General features: G+C 38.4%; 1 protein-coding gene across 2 annotated transcripts; it reads left to right on the forward strand.

Moving 5' to 3' along the window:
• Positions 1–266: 266 nt before the first annotated feature.
• Positions 267–19,644, forward strand: pask (PAS domain containing serine/threonine kinase). 2 transcript variants are annotated; one of them, XM_056260123.1, is made up of 20 exons: positions 267–517; positions 621–799; positions 2,148–2,365; positions 2,538–2,705; positions 3,254–3,388; positions 4,123–4,257; positions 4,710–4,890; positions 5,216–5,400; positions 6,320–6,431; positions 6,519–6,620; positions 9,342–9,516; positions 10,377–11,323; positions 13,249–13,424; positions 13,504–13,659; positions 13,895–14,020; positions 15,712–15,846; positions 15,993–16,192; positions 18,404–18,537; positions 18,648–18,791; positions 18,931–19,644. In XM_056260123.1, exons 2-20 carry the CDS (start codon positions 631–633, stop codon positions 19,104–19,106), a joined length of 3,774 nt encoding a protein of 1,257 aa, XP_056116098.1. In that variant the 5' UTR covers positions 267–517; positions 621–630; the 3' UTR covers positions 19,107–19,644. The 2 variants fall into 2 exon arrangements, with proteins under 2 accessions (XP_056116098.1, XP_056116099.1); XM_056260124.1 differs by lacking the exon at positions 267–517 and having other exon boundaries at positions 600–799.
• The last annotated feature ends 116 nt before the right edge of the window (positions 19,645–19,760 follow it).

The following is a 19,760-nucleotide window of genomic DNA, read 5'->3' on the forward strand; positions in this document are numbered from 1 at the left end:
ACATTGCTACAAAACGTTGACTGGAATCTAAATAACATGAAAAGTATGGGCAACAGTTAAAAAAACGAACCATAACTAATTTAAAGGGTAGAAAAACTAAGGCATAACTGAACGGAGGAAAAACTAGGTCAGAGGCAGCAGAACAACATAAACATTACCGTTTGGTCTCCATAGAAACCACGTCCCTCCCTCAATGCAACAAGCTCCTCCCACTTATGTTTACTATTGGCTAGACTCCCTGTCCGTTTCAAAATCCGCTTTTTTCATTTGCTCTCCCTCGTCTTCCGTCACCTTAATTCGATTTCATACGCGCCAAACATTCTAGGCCGCGATATACTTCACTCAAACAAACACTTCGAAACTACACTGTTTACGGCCATTGAGAACTTTATTTCTAAGCAAGTGTTTGTTTTGTTATTTATTATTCAATTAAGTCGTCTAAAAGGAAAGAAGGAAACCTCCCTCTCTCTGTCTCCAAGGCTGCAGGCTGTAAACTGAAAGCACAGCAGTGCGGTGGGTGAGTCGCGCTAGCTACAATCATGATGTATTAGTTTATTATGCGATATATGTGATTAAACATATCTCGAAAACAATTTTTGACTATGCACTTTCATTTGAAGCTCATCGGGAATGTTGATACACGGCCGGAGGAGCAGCCCGAGGGGCGACAATGTTTGTGTTGCTGCTGATGATGATGAAGATGGCAGTATCAGCAGTATGATGAAGAGTGGCTCCTTCTGCATGAACCAGTCCTTTCCCTCCGCACGCAACTCCACTCTCACCCGCATGGACGCATCAGGTGGGCCACGCAGCTTCCACACATGTGCCACAATGTGTGGACTTATAAAATAATATAAATATATAAAATAATAACAATAAACTTTATCAAAATCACAACAATACAGTATACAGCAGTAGTTGTTGTTGACAATAAAGTGTTTACCACAAGGAAGATCTTTTAAGAGTTGTTGCAAAATGTTTTAGAAAATATGATTATTCAGATATGAGTTTCAGGGTGGTTGCTAAAGAGATTCTCTTCTAAAATAGTTTGCTCTGATGATTGGCTTACTTTTGTTCACCCTCATATTGTTCCAAAACTGTAAGCCTTTTTTCAGTGGAACAGAAAAAGATGTTAGTCAGAATGACAGCCTTAGTCAACATTCACTCTCACTGTGTTGAGAAAATACACTACTGGTCAAAAGTTTGGATTGGTAAGATTTTCTTTGTTTTTAAAGAAGTTTCTTAAATTGAAGCTTGTTTCTGCCATGTAAAAAAAACTATTTAAAAGATAATTGTGACTTTTTATCTCACAATTCTGATCAATTCAGAATTGCGACATGTAAGCTTGCAATTGCGAGGAAAAAAGTCACAATTGAAAGTTATAAGGTCCAATTCTTAGGAAAAAAGACGGACTTTTTCTCAGAATTGTGAAATATAAACTGACAATTGTGAGGAAAAAGTCAGAATTGTGAGATATGAACTAGCAATTGTGAGGAAAAAAGTCAGAATAGTGAGATAAAATGTCGCAATTACCCGGTTTTATTTTTTTATTCTGTGGCAGAAACAAGCTTCCATACTCACCCAGGCTGCATTTATTTGATATAAAATAGAGTAAAAATAGTAATAATGTGAAATTTTATTGCAATTTAAAATGGCTATTTTCTTTTTTATATATTTGTAATGTATTCCTGTGATGGCAAAGCTGAATTTGCAGCATCATTACTCCAGTCTTCAATATGACATGATCCTTCAGAAATCATTCTAGTATGCTGATTTGGTGCTCAAGAAACATTTATTATTGTAAATGATGAATAGAGAGTTCATAAAAATAGCATTTTTGGAAATAGACATTTTTTGTAACATTATAAATGTCATTACTCTCACTTTTTTAATGCTTTTTTAACTCTCACAAATTAATGCATCCTTGTTGAATAAAAGTTTTAAGTTCTTTAAAAGAAAAAGTACTAACCCCAACTTTATAATGGTTGTGTATGTAATTAAAGTGACCGGTAACTGAAGCAGTCATTCTGCCGAACATCTCCCTTTGTGTTCCAGTTCCACTGAAGAAGAAATTTAAACGGGTTTGGAAAGTTGAGTAAATAATGGAAGAATATACATTTTTACCTGACTTGTTTCTTTTCCAAAAGGTGATTCGCATGTTGGTTCATCAGTGGCGATGAGGAATCTTCACATTTCTGATCTGCATTGCTTCCAACCTGTGCCTCCGTCATCAAATCAAGGGTCTCCTGTGTTGGAGAACTCTCTGCTCAGACAGCTCATCTGTATCGCTCCAGAGAAGAGAGGCACAGCTCTCACCATCAACCCTAATAAAGCTGTCCTGTCCATTAACTGCACCACATCACAGGTATCAGACGGTTGTGCTCGTCAAAGCCCTTTTTCTGATTAAACAAAGGCCTACACTACATTATATTGGTAATGGGGATACTTTGCCTGGTCTTTTAGCTGCACTATTATTCATAAAATTACTAAATTATGAAGGATTTCAATGATTTCTTTCCCTCTCTCTTTTTTGCAAGGTTTTGGATGCAAATGAGCATGCTTGTAAGTTGTTTGATTGTGCATACAGTGATTTGATTGGCCGGAAGCTGACCTCTCTACTAAGAGCCAATCAGACGCTAGTGGAAGTCCTGAAGGAGGAGACTCTGGATTCTGATGGGAACCTAGTTGCTATTTCTGCAAAAGTGGTATAAAACACTGCATTTAATTAAACAACAATTCACTTAGCTGTCGCTCAACTTATTTGAGTCATGAATTTATAATTTCTTCTATGCTGTACGTTTTGTCTTTAGCCGCTTTTCCGTCGTCGAGCCGAACGGTTCCAGTTATATTTCCACTTGAGCCTGGTATGGTACAGCCTGTTTACAAACCGTTCTCAGCCTGGATTTTGCAGTGCTGGAAGAATGCGTGTACTGTCGTCACCATTCAGGATTGTTCACTTGCCTGCTGCCTGGCTACCAGTTTCTCTGTAGCTGACAGTGTCCTATTTGAGCAGCGTAAACAAAAATTAATTATTAAATTAAAATCATTTTTACATCCATTTACCATTTACATCACATATCGTCTGTAAACTCTCGCGTTAGCAAGGCAACGACTGATAATTTATTTAATTCCAAAAAGCTCTGTTATTATCAGTTTTACCCCGACGGTGGAAAAGTGTCTTTTGTCTTCTGATCCGTGCTTTCATGTGCTGGATGTGAGCGTCACGCACGGCTCTGGCTCATTCTCTCCACAGGTGACTGCAGTGAGTTTGACAGGAGCTGAGTTTCCTGTGTCTGTGTGGCTTCAGATATCGGAGCAGCAGCAGATCTTAGAGCTCCTGCTGGAGCGAGTGGAGAGAATCACGGCACACGTGACTTTCACTCAAAATGTGAGATTCATTCCCTTGTGAACTGAAAGGTTTACTTATTAAGTTAAGCATTTGTAAGCATGATGTTGATCATTAGTGTTATTTTCAAAAGAGTTTAACTGAAGCATACACTACTGTTCAAAAGTTTTGGGGTCAGTAAGATATTTAAATAAATTATCACTTGAATTCAGCAAGGATGCATAAATTGATCAAAAGTGACTTACACCGTGTCTAGACCAGAAGTAAGCGACGTGATTAAAGCTAATAGAACCCATTATAATCAGTAATGCTGTCAACACTGGATGCGGTAAACTGTCAACAGTAAACTGATGCCCCATTCTATTTCTGATGTAGCACGACGGTTTTCAACATTGTTAATAAGAAATGTTTGTTGAGCAGCAAATTAGCATATTCTAATGATTTCTGAAGGATCATGTGACATTAAAAGCTGGAAATAATGATGCTGAAAATTCAGCTTTGCCATCACAGAGATATATTACATTTTAAAATGTATTAATATGGACAACTTTTTTAAAATTGTAATAATATTTCTCAATATTACTATTTTAATTGTATTTTTTTTTCAATCAAATAAATGCAGCCTTTTGTCATCTTAAGAGATTTCTATCAAAAAATTCTCACTGACCCAAAGCTTTTGGGGTGGGGTAGTGTAGTGTGCCATTGAAGAAAATTGTGTTGTAAAACTTCTGCTCAGTGGACCAGAAAAGTTCCAGCTCCTCCTACTGTTTCCTCAGGGTGGAGTCCTCAGTTGTGATGCCACTTTTGCCCATCTCTATGGTTACCACGCTGCTGAGGAGATGACTGGACTTTCAATCATGTCTCTTATGCCATCTTTGCAGATTCCCTTCCACTGCAGGTCAACTCCCAAGGTCATGATCATAAAAAATCAAATAAAAACTCTTGGGAAACGGTTGTCATTTTTGCAATTTCATTTAATCATGCTAGTGACAACAAAAATATCAGACTGAATCAGAACTTCATGATTGGTTCTGTCAAACCAGCATTGTGCAACAGTGTTATATTTGTATTATTTATATACTAATATAGTTTTTATTAATATTTTGAATTGGCTTTTTTAATTTTTACTAATATTGTGCTTTTGTCATTTTTATTTTATTTAGGTTTTATTTATCTATTTAGTTTTTGTCTGTTTTTTAGTAATTGTAGCCAAGGCAACATTTTGAATTTGCGTTTAGTTTTTTTTGCATCTAATATTTATATAAATAATTAATATATACAAGTGTTTTTAATCATTTTGATTTAGTTTCATTTTCAATAACAATCCTATTGTGCACCTTTGTTTCTTTGCTCTTTATCTCAGGTGTTGCGTATGCAGAGATTGTTTGTGAAAGCCAGGTCTGGTTTGGTGGTTCCAGCATGTGTCCGCCTGCAGGCCGCTGTGTCCTGTGGAAGATCACCACTCCAGATGAATGGATCAGCACATCCAGAACCTTCTGATGGTTCACTCCTGAGCTCTCGATGGCCCAACCGAACTCCTTCAGGTCCGTCCTCTCGTTCACTGCAGTGCATGCAGAGTTTTAGAACTGTTAGTTTTATTGTGCTGCTTCAACAGACAGAAGTCACAAACACAGTCAAGATTTATTTATATGTGGGGATTTATTTATAACCCAAGGTTGCTAGTTATAGTGCATTTCCAATATTTGGTCTGACATAAAGAAAATCTATACTATTGTTTCTTGTTGGTGTTTGTCCAATCTAATTAAGAAAGTTGCTGATAAATGTAATTATATCGAATATATTTCAATTTACATTTCAAATTGCTATTGATTTTCAGTATGTTCAACACAGTGCACTCTTGTCCTGCAGGTGGTAAATCGTGTACGGGTGGTGTCCTGTCCCCCAGCGCCGGTGTGCTGTACTCTGGGTCAGTGTGTGTGTTTGCTCCCAGTAGCTGTCTCCTGACGCTCCTGCCCAACGGCACCATTCACAGTCTCAACAACCCCTTCAGCTCTCTGCTGCTCGGATACAACAGCAGTCAGCTGCTTGGAAAGGTAGAGATGCTATGAAACATTCCCATTTATTTGCCCCGTTTTGCTGGGATTGACTTTTTAGGGTCTGTAGAACCCTTTTAAAGGGTTAGTTCACCCAAAAATGAAAATTATGTCATTAATGACTCACCCTCATGTCGTTCCAAGCCCGTAAGACCTCCGTTCATCTTCGGAACACAGTTTAACATATTTTAGATTTAGTCCGAGAGCTTTCTGTCCCTCCATTGAAAATGTATGTACGATATACTGTCCTTGTCCAGAAAGGAAATTAAGACATCATCAAAGTAGTCCATGTGACACCAGTGGGTTAGTTAGAATGTTTTGAAGCATCGAAAATACATTTTGGTCCAAAAATAACAAAAACTACGACTTTATTCAGCATTGTATTGTCTTCCGGTTCTGTTGTCAATCCGCTGCTGACGTAAGACGCTGCTGACGTGTATCTGGTGGGTCCGTGTATTCGGGATCAAATAAATATGGCTGGGCAAAAAAATGCAAGTCTTCTTCTGTGTTAAAATTCTTAGACATGTTTGCGAAGATTGTTTTGTTTACAGCGTGCGTCTCCCTCAGACTGTAAACGAAGCTCGGGCGCACCAGATAACACGTCAGCAGCGTCACTGAACGTGGCTCGACAACAGAACCGGAAGAGAATACAATGCTGAATAAAGTCGTAGTTTTTGTTATTTTTGGACCAAAATGTATTTTCGATGCTTCAAAACATTCTAACTAACCCACTGATGTCACATGGATTACTTTGATGATGTCTCCGCTCTTCACCTCCACTCTTATGCATTTTATAAATGCAATGCCCTCAGAGGAAATAACACAAATATGCAAATTTAAATGTCAAAGCTGATCCAACCTGTAAGCGATGTGTCGAAGCTAGTTTACATGCTAACAGCAAGCCTTTGCACCTGTGTAGAACGTCACATACCTGATACCAGCATTTTATGAGCGAGTTCGTGCTGCGGAACGAAGCGACCAGCCTGCATCTCATCCACGAGACGCATCCATCCCCTCTGACAGCCACGCAGGTAAAGAGACATGTGCTGTAAGGACACACACTTTAGCTTGTGATGCTGTTCTAAAATCCCCTCTCATCCTGTCTGCCTACTTCTCAGACCCTTGTAGATGTTCTGCTAGTGCTAACTGTCCCCCTAGTGATGTTCTAACCCTCACTACTGACATGCTCTCAACTAAGGACGACCAACAGGAGACATGTAGTGAGTTCTTACTGTTATTGCTCAATACACACTTTATTATTATATTGCTATAATTATATTGCTGTCCTTCAAAGGGGTCATAGAATGAGAATTCAAATGAGAATTCATTCTTTTATTGAAACCAATGCCAGCAAACGACAGGATCTAAAAAGTGGAGACTTGTGACGTCACACTTCAGCTTTGGCCCCGCCCACTGGAGTGTTGGTGAACAGTGACATGAGAACGAGAAAAGATCGATACAGGATCAATACCATTACCTTCCAAACTATCTTAATGCTAGGATAGTGGGGTTTTTTTTCCCAACAATGTGAATGTCTCAGCAGTGCATTATTTGTTTGTATTCGGTGTATTTCAATGTGGATTATTTGGTAAATTTCGGTGCAGGCTTTGCAAACAGACTTTTACAGTATGGATCTGCCAGCCCAGCAACGCCACAAACATGTAAGTAGTCATGTTTATTCTTATGCCTGATCTGTGATCAGTGATTTCTGTTGTAATTATTCAAGTTCAGACAGATTATCTCTCAAAATATCGTTCAATACTGTTTATGCATTAAACATTGACTAAACAATCGACTTCACGTCGTTTCTCTTAGTAGGATGAAAATAATCCTATTTAAACTGTGATTAAATTATATAAAGAAAGTGATCAAAGAACGCTTCCTTTCCAATTGCCCAAGCTGTCAATCAAACATTGCGAGTTTATCTTGCCAAAACTAGTTGAAATCAATCATCACAAAATCAACGTACAGTACAATGAAGCTCTTACTGTATTTCCATCGTGTTTTCATTGTTATTTGGTGAAAGCCAGAGGCGTAATTTCATACGCGATCAACAGACTGTCATCTGCTCAATACTCTTCACTGCAACCTTTCATGTGATGGGAATAGATCATTATGATCAATACTTTTCTCGATTCCTTAAAGGTCCCATGACATGGGGTTATTTTATTATTTTATAATGTTTCCTGGGTTGCCCTTATAATGTTAGTATGTTTTTTTTTAGATCAAAAATAGTCATAATTTAGAAATAAAAGGCATTTTTCCTAGCCTGATTTTAGCACTCTGTTTGAAGGGGCGTGTCTGCTGTGGGATTCAGTGTAACCGCCCACTGCTGTGATTGGCTGACATGCTTGCATATGAAATAGCTATGTATTACATGTGAAACTCTCTCGAATACTTTTACTACAGCTATTATACGTTTTTACTATTACAGCTATCAAGATTAACTAATCGTGAGAAGTTTTTAAAGTATTTAGATCTATTCCCATCACATAAAATGTTGCCGTGATGAGCATTGAGCAGATGACAGTCTGTTGATCGCGAGAATGAAGATCTTATCATTGCAACGCAGTTTCTGCACTCTCTCTAATACTTTAACCAATGCAAACACGATGATGTACATACAGTAAGAGCTACGTTGTGCAGTGTTAACGTGCGTCATTGATTTCATAACGAGTTGTCCAGATAAACTCGCGCTGTGTGGAAAGATTGTTCTTTGATCGCTTTCTGTATATAATTTGTTCACAATTTAAATAAGATTATTTTCATCCTACTAAAGGAAACGATGTGAAGTTGATATTTTAGTCATTGGCTTGACTTCCTGATGCATAAACAATATTGAACGATTTTGAGAAAAAGATTACCTGTCTGAACTTGAACAATTAGGCTACACATCAGAAATTGTTGCTTGGTAGCTCGATCGATTTATTTTCAGACGTTCATCGAGGCCAGCTCTGTATCGGCCTAAGTTGAGGAAACAGTCGTCGGTGAAATGTTTGGACCATACAAAACTTTGGGAAGTTGTGTCGGTGTATTTCCAGAGAAAATAAAATTAACCCATTGTTTCTTCAGAGGCTCGGATGAAGGAACTAAAAAATACTTTTGTGTTCATTTGTACATCCGAACACTGATCAACTGACATGCTTCACTCGTTTGCAAGCCATGATATCTCTCTAGGAAAAACTCAAATCGCGCTCGGGTGTTCGTACTTCCTAGCTCATTTTCTCATGGGCGAGCCAAATTCTCTGGGCAGAGAAAGGGGAGGTTACCTTTCCTCCGTATGACGTCATACGGAGGAGATTCAAGATCAGCCCGTCTGAGCTTTCATTTTCTCAAAGGCAGAGAAAGATAGCCAAAGCTCGGTTTACACCGATTTAAATTTCTAGCCACTGTGGGACAGGACATATACAGGCTAGGGGAACTCATAATAATGTTAAAAACCCTCAGAAAGTGATAATTTCATGTCATGGGACCTTTAATCTTGATAGCTGTAATAAAACGTAGTAACTTTTAGAGAGAGTTCCACATGTTGCTAGCTATGCTAGCTATTTCATATGCATATGCAGCCAATATTCATATGCAGCCAATCACAGCAGTGGCCGGTTACACTGAATCCCACAGCAGACACGGCCCTTAAAACCGAGCGTTCAAATCAGAGGCTAAAATCAAGCTTGGAAAAATGCCTTTTATTTATAAATTATGACTTTTTATGATGTTAAAATCATACTAACATTATATGGGCACCCCAGGAAACATTATAAAATAATAAAATAATCCAGTCTATCACCCCTTTAATTTTTATTTATTTATTATTATTATACTTGTTTTTTTTCCTGTACTGATTTGAATGAGAGATTTTTGCTGTAACTTCAATGTTGAATAAATTATTGCTGTTTTCATTATATGTTAACCAGTGTTTTGTCTCTGGATGATATCTGCAGATCCAAACACAGTGCTTGCTGGTGACAGTGTAATGGTGCATCTAGCCATGCGTAGGAGAGCGGGTCTTGGGAAAGGAAAGAGAATCTTTACTGGGACCATCGCTAAACTGGAGAAGGAGAGCAATGTCCCATCAACCATGACCTCACCTGCTGTCACCTCCACACCACTGAATGGGTTAGATACTCCACTAAATCCTCCCATTTAGTTTTTGTTGATGTGCACAGATTAATAATGAATTTCTCAAAGCCTGTCAGAAACATGTCCAGGTCATATTGTACCTGGAAACAAAGTACTTTTAGTGAAAGTACTAAAGGAAATTAAACCCATTATTATTATAAAATTTTTTTTGCAGATTGTCATGGCAGCATTTGTTGCTTGTAATATTTTAGCGATTTAAATAAAAATAAATTGAAATGTTATTTTTCTATTATATGTAGTGTACCATTATTGTCTTAATTATGAAAATTTCACTTTGTCGAAAAAATATTTTTTTCTAATTTTCCTAATTGGCTTTCAAAAATAAGCTTCTTTTTGAAGAATTCATTATATTTTGAATTTGTGATGAAATATGATCCATCTTTGTGTGATTCCCACTTAAACCTAAAAATATGTATCGTCTTTTCATGTAAAAAAATAAGCACTCTTTAGACCTTATATGAATAAGCAGCGCCATCTTCGATTTTTAACGGGAATGAAAGCGAGTCTGTGAGGGACACACACTTCTCTTCAGTGGGTTGTACTTTTTATTTTAAGGTGTTTTTTGGATTGTTCTCCTGATGAAACACTGCAAAAATATCTTTCCAAGAAATATCAGTAGACAAAAAGTTCCAGACAGCATGAGCTGTGGAAAATTATAAGTGATCTAGGAGCTTTTTATAGCGGATGCCATTGAAAACACAGCAAGTTTATCCCGGCTTACCGCCTCGCTTTCATACCTGTCATGGTGCTGCTCTGAATAAGCTCTATAGATCATAAAAGAAGACTGACTAGTGCAGATTTCCATGATTTGACATCGTTCTCTCTGTTTATCTCAGGTTGGATGACACTACAGAGCTTTGCGAGAAGATTGTGGATGTGACCACTCAAGAGTCTGAGTCTGACTCTGCCAACTCTACCGCCGCTCTGCTACAGACCTTTGCTTTGGTGGAGTCCCTGGAGGTCCACAGGACCTTCCCTTCTGCTATGGTTTCCGCTCAATGTGGCCCATTTGGGCGGCTCTTCACTGGGCAAAATTCTTCCAAGGCAGGCCAAAACTCAGATCGTAAAGAAGCTCCAGTAAAGTCCTGTGACTCTGTACCAGATCCTGAACCTCACACGCAGGCCTGCCGGTGTTCAGAGCAGGCCCAGCTTCAGGACTCCAGTTTTGAGGTGATTTCCCTAGGCAGTGGGTCATCATCTGGGTTCTGTGAGCGGCTTGTGGGCGGTTCTGGTCCGGAAAAGATAGATGAGTCTCAGCAGGGATGTCAGCTAGTGGAATCTGGCAGCACCTTTCTCGATTTGAACTGTAACGGAGATGTCATTGTTCATGCCATGTCAGAGATGGACCTGAACGACAGCATTGAGATCCCAAACGCACCTGTAGATCTTAACCATTCACTTACCTCATGTGACACTGCTGAGCTCCTGCGTACTCTTTCACCCTTCATTGTAGAGTCAGACACTGAAGCAGAAGCTCAAGTCTGCTCTGGGCAAGAAGCAACACAAGGAACTGCCCCATCACCTAAAGAAAGGCAGGCAAGCCCTCAGGTAAAGGCTCTAGAGCAACTGCCAAAAAATCATCTAACTAAAGTTCTGGAACAGTGGAATTCCTTTTCGGAACATGCCATTGGCCGAGCTCTGGATCTCCGGAGGGGGAGGGGTGGAATGCTGTTGCCAGGTGACAACCCTGCCACCTCCACTCCTAAGAAAGTCAAGGTGAACTCTTCCATTCCAGAGGGCAGGATTCATGTGACGTGCTACAACAGAGATGGAGCGCCAATCGGTATGTCAATCTCTACCTCACCTGTTTTACACACAATTACCATATTGTGTAGAACTTTATATAATTTTTTTTTTTTTTTTACTTGCCATTAGTCTGATTAGGCCAATATTAGAAGCATCATATCAGTTACGCTGCATTGAGTGGCAAAAATATTTTCGATACTGACTGTTAAACTGTCCATAGCATTATAGCGGTGCTACTTTCATGTTTATTATCACTCTGTCTGTGGTCTTTTTGAATGGCTAATTAGTGCCATCTTGTAAATTGAAATGCCTAAAGTAGCGGGGTTTTTTCTCAATACTAGTTTTATGGTGAGCATAAACGTTTTGATTTTAGATGGCTAGGAAGGCAGAAACTCTCAGCTAAAGCAAGAAAACATTGACAATGTCAACAAGGACGATGAAATGCAAGACCTTTAAATTAGAGGAAATGGAAAATATTTTGGAACGTTGGGAACTAAACAACATTGGAGCCCACTGACTTACATTCTATGCAAAATATAATCTTTTATTACCTTTAACAGTTTGTTTGGTGATTTAATGTTGTTGACAGAATGTTTATTTTTTTGATGAACTATCCCTTAAATGCCTGGTACACATTGTACGATTTTGAGCTGTCCCAGACAAAACATGATCAATTGTGGCGATTTCTGTGGTTGTGGTTCCTAAACGGTAATCGTACGTCATACAGTGAGAGAGGTTCAAAGACGGCCGTTGTCACCGTCTTGCGACCAAAGATAGCCTGCAATCGTTTTCTGACAGTATCAGAAATTTAGCATGGTCATGATTCATCTCCGTGTGTTTGCTGCTACGACCTACGTCTACTGACTAATAATAATTTATTGCTTAACTGACCAATAAAAATGCAGCAGGAAATGCCGTATTGATCGACGGCACATGGCGCTAAAACTTAAAACCACTTAAACATTATTTTGCGATGTTTACCAACAAATATAAGCTGTTTAATTGGTTATAGGCTACTCAAGGAGCTCCTTGTCTATGGATATGGAAGAGAATTTATGTCAGGCAAAAATGCAATCATTACATAATTAAGAACGATGATGATCCATAAGAACAATGATTTAACCAGTGCTGTTTTTGAGACGCAGTCACATGAAATCCGTTTTATGTGTTTCATCCCACATCCGTTTTAAGGTAGCCTATTACACACAATTGCAATTTGCATTTTAAGGGATTTTCTCTAGATTTGAAGCTGGATTTTATTTCTTTTTTGCCACCCCAATAAAATCAATGGGTCTTAATTGGCCAGCCCTGGAAAAAAGTTCTGGCTACGCCCCTGCAAGATTGGCATGCCAAGTAGGTCTCTTTTCCCTAGCCATGACCGCATCTAAATTCTCTTTCGCACAATTGCCAAAGTGCGATTTCATCTTGCTCTATTTGTTTACCATTTATGCTGATGACGTTTTATTCTTCTATGCAAACTTGGGTTGTACAGTCTACATGCATGTCGTACCGAAGTTTATTAGATCCCCATTCATACAGTGTGATTTGTAATGATCTTACAGGATTTGTCCTATATTCTGTCCGAAACCGCACAGTCTGTAACAGGCTGTGACAGGTAAACCACAAGTGAGATAATAAAATAAATAATATAAACTCCAATCAACATTTCTTATCCATTTATTTATTTGGCAAGTAGTCGTGTAATAAGCAGGATATTGTAGTCATTACCGCAAAATAAAGCCCTTCAGGGACAGGGTGAACCTTGCCTGGGCTTATTCTGTGATAATGACTGTACGTTATCTCTTACTGTACTTAATTTTTCCATTTCACACTGTGTACTCTTTCTGTATGCCATGTTTCAAAGCACCATCCATCTTTTCTACTGTACATTTATGATGTTTCAGTGCATGAATCCAACTGATAAAGTGGTCATTTTCAGCATGTTTTTCTCACTCTGTGTAGAGGTGCAGTGTGATGTGCAATGGGTGTCCCTGTCCAGCGGCAGCTCTCTGGTCTGTCTATGGCTGAGTGGGAGTCATCTCTTGCTCCACCACCAGGAGGCGCTACAGAGCACAATGTCTCCCACAGTGAGGACAGGAGCCCCAGAACAGGAGGCCTTTGCCTGCAGCCTTGCTGAGGTGATCTGCATGAGTACTTAATCTAGAAGACAGGCTTTAAAAAGCTCATTTCCTAAGCAACTACTTTTTTCTCGTTTAGGCAATTCGGTCAGATCCTTTGCATTCTTCTGTGGACCTGGAGCAGTCCGGAGCATGTGAGGGTTATTTTGAGGAAAACTACCGCCCACTGCGCTCTATTGGAAAGGGAGCCTTCGGCTTTGTCTGGCTCGCTTCAAGACGGATATGTGGACAGGAAGTCAGTGACACTCTTTCTGCGCTCACTGCTGTCCATGCACTCATATTTATCCGGTTGAGAGATAATAACCTGATAATGTTGACGTCAGTTGTTCAAACCTTAGACAGGGTTCTTAAAAGAGGATGTTTACACACTGAGTTAGTGTCATTGCTGTAGGGTCCATTCAATCTTTTATGGACAATTATATGAGCTGCTGAAGAGATGTTGAATTTATTATCACTCACTTCAATTTCAGGTGGTTGTGAAATTCATTAGGAAAAGTGCGGTGGTGAGTGAATGCTGGGTGGATGATCCTGATCTGGGCCGGATCAGTCAGGAAGTGGCCATACTGGTTCGTTTGCAACATCCCAATATTGTGAAGGTACACTCAGAGAACTGTTTGACTATATATTAATATTAAATATTTAGAGTGTTTTTGCCCAAATAAAATGATCAAACATTGCTTAAATAAATTGGCCATTAAAGTGTCATGAAACCCCCCTATTTTAGCCTGATCATTCACACCTCAGATTTGAGAAGAACTCCAAAAATTGGGCATTTTAACAACCATTAAAACACAGACCTGCTGCACACTCATTATTAAAAATGAGTGAATAAAAAACAAGCAACAGAGTTGGGGGAATTAAGAAACATTTTTGGTCTACATTATTATCATCAGAATAATCCTTGTCATTTGTGTTCATGATCAGACGTACCGCTGTATTAGTGTCCTTATCTGCACACATAGACTATTTCATTTGAAGAAGACATGATGAAATGTGTGCGCATACACTGTGTTGGTTCATGTTTGGAGCAGGAGACTATGGGAAATATGTCCGTAAAAACTTGAAACACTTGTTCTAGTCCGGATATGAACTGTGATCTGCGTTGCCAGTGTTGCAGCGTTCCACACAGAAACTTCTCTCCTCCGCGCTCCGCATGCTGTTACAAATTAAATATTGTTACAGTCAAATTTTTTTCCCGTGTATTGGTAGTCAAACTCCAGTTCTGATATCATGACGTAAAATCGTACTCTCCAGCCACGGCAGCCAATCACCACTCCGAAATAATGCATATACCTCACTTTTTGCATTACAACTTATGCAAATCAGTACTTTCAGACTGTCCAATTCAAAGAATATGTTCAGAACACATGCTTTATCTATGTCAATTCTAACCAAAACATTGTTTATAATGTGTATTATTGGTGCACAAAATGTTTGGAGTCATTAAGAATTATTTTCCTTAATTAATTTTTATATATATATATATATATATATGTCATTATATACCATCAATTTTGATCAGTTTAATGCATTGTGCAGAATAATAAAGTATATATATATATATATATATATATACACTACCGTTCAAAAGTTTGGGGTCAGTGAGAATTTTATTTTTATTTTTTGGAGGAAAGAAATCAATACTTTTATTTATCAAGGACAGTAAAGACATTTATAATGTTACAAAAGATTCTATTTCAAACAAATGCTGTTCTTTTGAACTTCCTATTCATCAAAGAATCCAAAAAAAAAAAAAAAACGTACAACTGACAGACCAACAACTGTTTCAACATTGAGAATAATAATAAATGTTTCTTGAGCATCAAATCCTCATATTATACTGATTTGTGAAGGATCATTTGACACTGAAGACACTGACTCTGGTGATGCTGAAAATTCAGCTTTGATCACAGGAATAAATTGCACTTTACTATATATTCACACAGAAAACAGCTGATTTACACTGGAATAATATTTAATACTATAACTGTTTTGTTGTATTTTTAATCAAATAAGCGCAGCCATGGTTAGCAGAAGAGAATTCTTTTAAAAGTATTTAAAATCGTACCGACCCCAAACTTTTGAACGGTAGTGTATATATATATATTCTGCACAATGCATTCAACTGATCAAAATTGATGGTATATAATGACATTTATAATGTTACAAAAGATTTCTATTTTACATAAATGAACATTCAATTCATCAAAGAATCCTGAGAAAATGCAATCGTTATTATTGCATGTTCACTGTGGTTGACGTTTAGTGTCCTAAATTTTTGCTGCAGGTGCTGGAGGTGTTTGAGAATGAGGGATTCTTCCAAATGGTCATGCAGAAACATGGGGACGGACTAGACCTGTTTGAGTTCATCGACATGCAGCCTAGACTGGACGAGCCTCTTGCCAGCTACATCTTCAGACAGGTGAGAAACCGGCTATGAGAACTAGCACAGAGTAGATGTGTCGGTAACCAGTAGTCCTATAATATTCTGATGTGAGCTCTGGAGTAAAGTTTTATTGAATATTTCTTTCACTTTCACCTGATATTTCTGTATGTGTCTGTACGCAGTTGGTAGCCGCAGTGAGTTACCTGCGGGGCAAAAGAGTTCTTCACAGGGACATAAAGGATGAAAATATCATCATAAACTCCAACTTTCATATCCGGCTGATCGACTTTGGCTCAGCTGCCCTGCTGGAACCCGGAAAACTTTTCTACGTCTTCTGTGGCACTTTGGAGTACTGCTCACCAGAGGTGCTTCAGGGAAACCCGTACGTACTGAAACATCACACAGCCCGTCTCAGTTCCATCTGTGTGTCTTAGCTTGATAAGGATAGAATATAGAGGATAGGATCAGGTGGTTAAGGCTGTGAGAAGGGTAACGCATGGGTTATGTATTCATGTCTATAAAAAGAGCCACACATTAACTTCACAGGATAACTTATATCGCTACGATGCCCTTGAAGGGGAACTTGGCAACTATTTCAACTTAATAAACCAGTTTAGAAATCATTTGGATGGTTAAATAACCTGTTCTGGTGAGAATGGTGACTTTCCCCGCTCCCCCCAGCGTTCCCAGGCAAAAAAACAACCTTGCAACATGGGGATGTAAGTCCGTCTAATTCGATCCAAATGGCGGTACTCTATTAGAGGTGAAGGTCTCCGTCTCTTCCCATGGCAAAGGGATTTTTAATTAAATGCAATACATTTTATCTTATGTATTAACTCGTTTCATCTGACTCCATAAAATGAAAAGGTTTTTCAATGATATCTGTGCATCATTAAATATACGTTAATGTTTGACTATTCCTTTTAACTCCAATGAAAATAACGTCAAAGTCTGTTAGAATAATCAAATATAACAATTTATTATGTCAGGTAAAAGTATTATGCCAATTTCATTATCAGTTCAAAGATCATCAATATAAAACATCTGAAATACAGAAAGAGCCCTGAGCTCTCGTTGCATTTTCCTTATATAGCCAAACCTTATTTGATATGTAAAACTTGAGTTTAGTGGAAATTGACTGTATTCCCCCACCATTACTGGGGGTAGAAGTTGACCATCTGCTAAGAACAGTGGAAATTAGCATTCATGAATTTACACCTTTGGGAGTGCCTAGAGACCACATTCCTTTGTGTGCCAGATGTCCCTAAACTCTTAAAAACCTTATTTCCTTTTGTTTTACTTATTTGGAAATGAGACATTTGTACCATTCACCCTGCGACAGTTTAAATGATACTAAACACATATATAAAACTCTATGATAGTTGTTCAAATTAAACCCATATAAATTCTTGTGTGAGTGTGGGTGATCTCTGCAAGAGTGGGGGATGCGGGAGTATGTGTGTGAGAGGTGTTCAGATGTAAATTTGCAAACAAGGTCCTTTGTCTTATAGATCTGTGGTGAGGTTGATTCCATCAACCAGTTCTTCCAGTCTTACAGGGACTAACGTCCCGGTAAGTTGAAAATAGGAAGTCTCATGAGAAGCGAGAACGAGCGAAGAACACAAACTGCTTTACGGCAATTCGACATTAACACACACGCCATACAATACTGTGTATGATGTATTACCCACCTCGGTAGACATAGCTCCACACGATAAAGTTGTCCGGCTCCGATAATAACAAATGCACATGAGCAGCGGTAGAAAGGGGGAGGAGGGTGCCACAAGTGATTTTCTTTTTTACGACAGTGTTGTGAAATATATGCCCCAAAGCTGTAGGGGGAGCTGTTTGAGACGACATGCGACAACAAATGTGAAAATCAGCGAAGAAACGACTAGAGTTGCCAAGTTCCCCTTTAAAGTCAACATTAAATCAAAATTGATCCTATTTACATTTAATACTGTTATTGTGCATGATTCATCAAAGCAGGTCTTTATTTATTCTCCCTCAATAAAAATGTAGTAACGTTAAATTACTTACTAAGAATGAATATTCTGCTTAACTTGGAAATATGCAACATCACAAGTAAAATAAGGTTGTGAAATTTTTAAAAGTCTATGTAGGTGAATGTCACATGAATATAGTGCTATAATGGCTTTAACAAATAAAATTGACACCTTAAAGTCAAAAGTTGCAATTAGTCTTTTCCTTTATTGTAATGTATATCCAGGTGAAATGGCTTCTGGAACAAGAATAAATGTCGGTCGGGACTTGATTTTGTCCAATAATTGATTGGATGGTTGTGGTTTGCTATTGCTGTGATCTCAAGATGAAGGGGAAGTTATTTCGCTTAAAGATTATGAGGACACATGAATTAAATGTGAACGGATCGATGATTTATAGTAAATTCTGCAATATTCCATTTTAAAAAAAATGTTATGTGACTTTAAGTGAAAACTTGATGAGAATTTTAACTAAAATGATGAATGCAATCTTGCATAAATGTGTATGTCCACTCATCTGCTTGCATTTAAAGGTGAAATATGAGACTGCAGGTTCCATATTTCATTGTGATGTTTTTTGATGTATTTAGATACGAGGGTCCAGAGCTGGAGATGTGGTCTCTAGGAGTGCTCTTATACACCTTACTGTTCAGTGAAAACCCATTTTGCAGTGTGGAAGAAACCCTGCAGGCCCGACTCCACCCTCCATGCCAGATTTCTACAGGTTTGAAGATCTGCTTCATCACAGCAATAAGAATCAACTGGAGACATGTGACAAATTCTGCAAATTGTGGCTTTATTACTGTACAACCTGTTGCTTTGTTCTTGTTTTAGAGTTGTATGCACTGTTGGCTGGTCTTTTGCACCCAGTGGTTGATCAGAGAATGAATCTAGAGGAGCTCTTGGAATCACAGTGGATACAGCAACCCATAAATCTAGCAGAGTACTCGTGGGGAGAGGTCTTTCCCTCCAGCAACGGTATTGGTTTTAGTTTATTTTTATATTGTGGCCTTTTATGCTACCAAAAAGATAATATTCAACTCAGTCAAACATATTTTACTTTAAATCCAATGCTGCAGGTTTCATACAATATACGATTTTAACTCAAAATCCACAGAGCATGTGGAGTCCAACTCGTCATGTGTGCACCGAGCAGACATCCTCTACCTGGACCCCGAAAACAACCTTGAAGACACTCCTTTAGAAGATGAAGATGAGGAGGAGGATGAGGAGCAGAGGAGAACTATGGCGGCGCTGCAGTCCGAGCTGCTGAAATACCTCACAGACGAGTGAGGAACTGTTGTGAAAGAAACGCTAATGCGTTCTGGCCAACTAATTATGGCATTACATCTAATGTCACCATGAACACTAATGCACAATCTCTGCAGAACTCTCCGTCCACCTGCTGCTGTCCTTCTTGATGATACCAGTCCGTCCAAAGAGCAAAAGGAAAGTGTGACTGGGAATGGAAGCAATCTGTGTTGCTAAGAAACAGTTTTATCTCTGTGTTTGGTGAAGGAATAGGAGTGTATTTATCAAACGTGTTGTGTATTTCACCTTTCATGGAGGTTTAAAACATGGTATTCTGAGATGTAGAAAGTTCTTGCTGTTTGTTGTAATGGTGTTGAGCACAAGGGTTGTCCTATTAAAACATATGGCACATGCTCTAGACCTGGATGAGGGTTACCTGAGCTTTAAGATATGTGTTGTTAGACCTTCAGAGTTTTTAAAATATTTTTAGGTTGATTTTTAACCTTTTAAATAATTAACATATTAATTAATTTTAACATTGCAATATTTATCTTGTGAATAAATTATTGGCATCATTTCAGTTTGCTTTGGCTGTCTGTTACTGGTATTATTTCATATTGCTCACAGGCTTTGCAAAGCCCCCATCAAATGTTACTGTCACGGGAATTCTTCAATAAAAATTATTGCAGTTTTTAA

The sequence above is a fragment of the Rhinichthys klamathensis genome, unplaced genomic scaffold, assembly GCF_029890125.1.
Source record: "Rhinichthys klamathensis goyatoka isolate OS25496 unplaced genomic scaffold, OSU_Roscu_1.1 h1tg000008l_1, whole genome shotgun sequence".
NCBI lineage: Eukaryota > Metazoa > Chordata > Actinopteri > Cypriniformes > Leuciscidae > Rhinichthys > Rhinichthys klamathensis.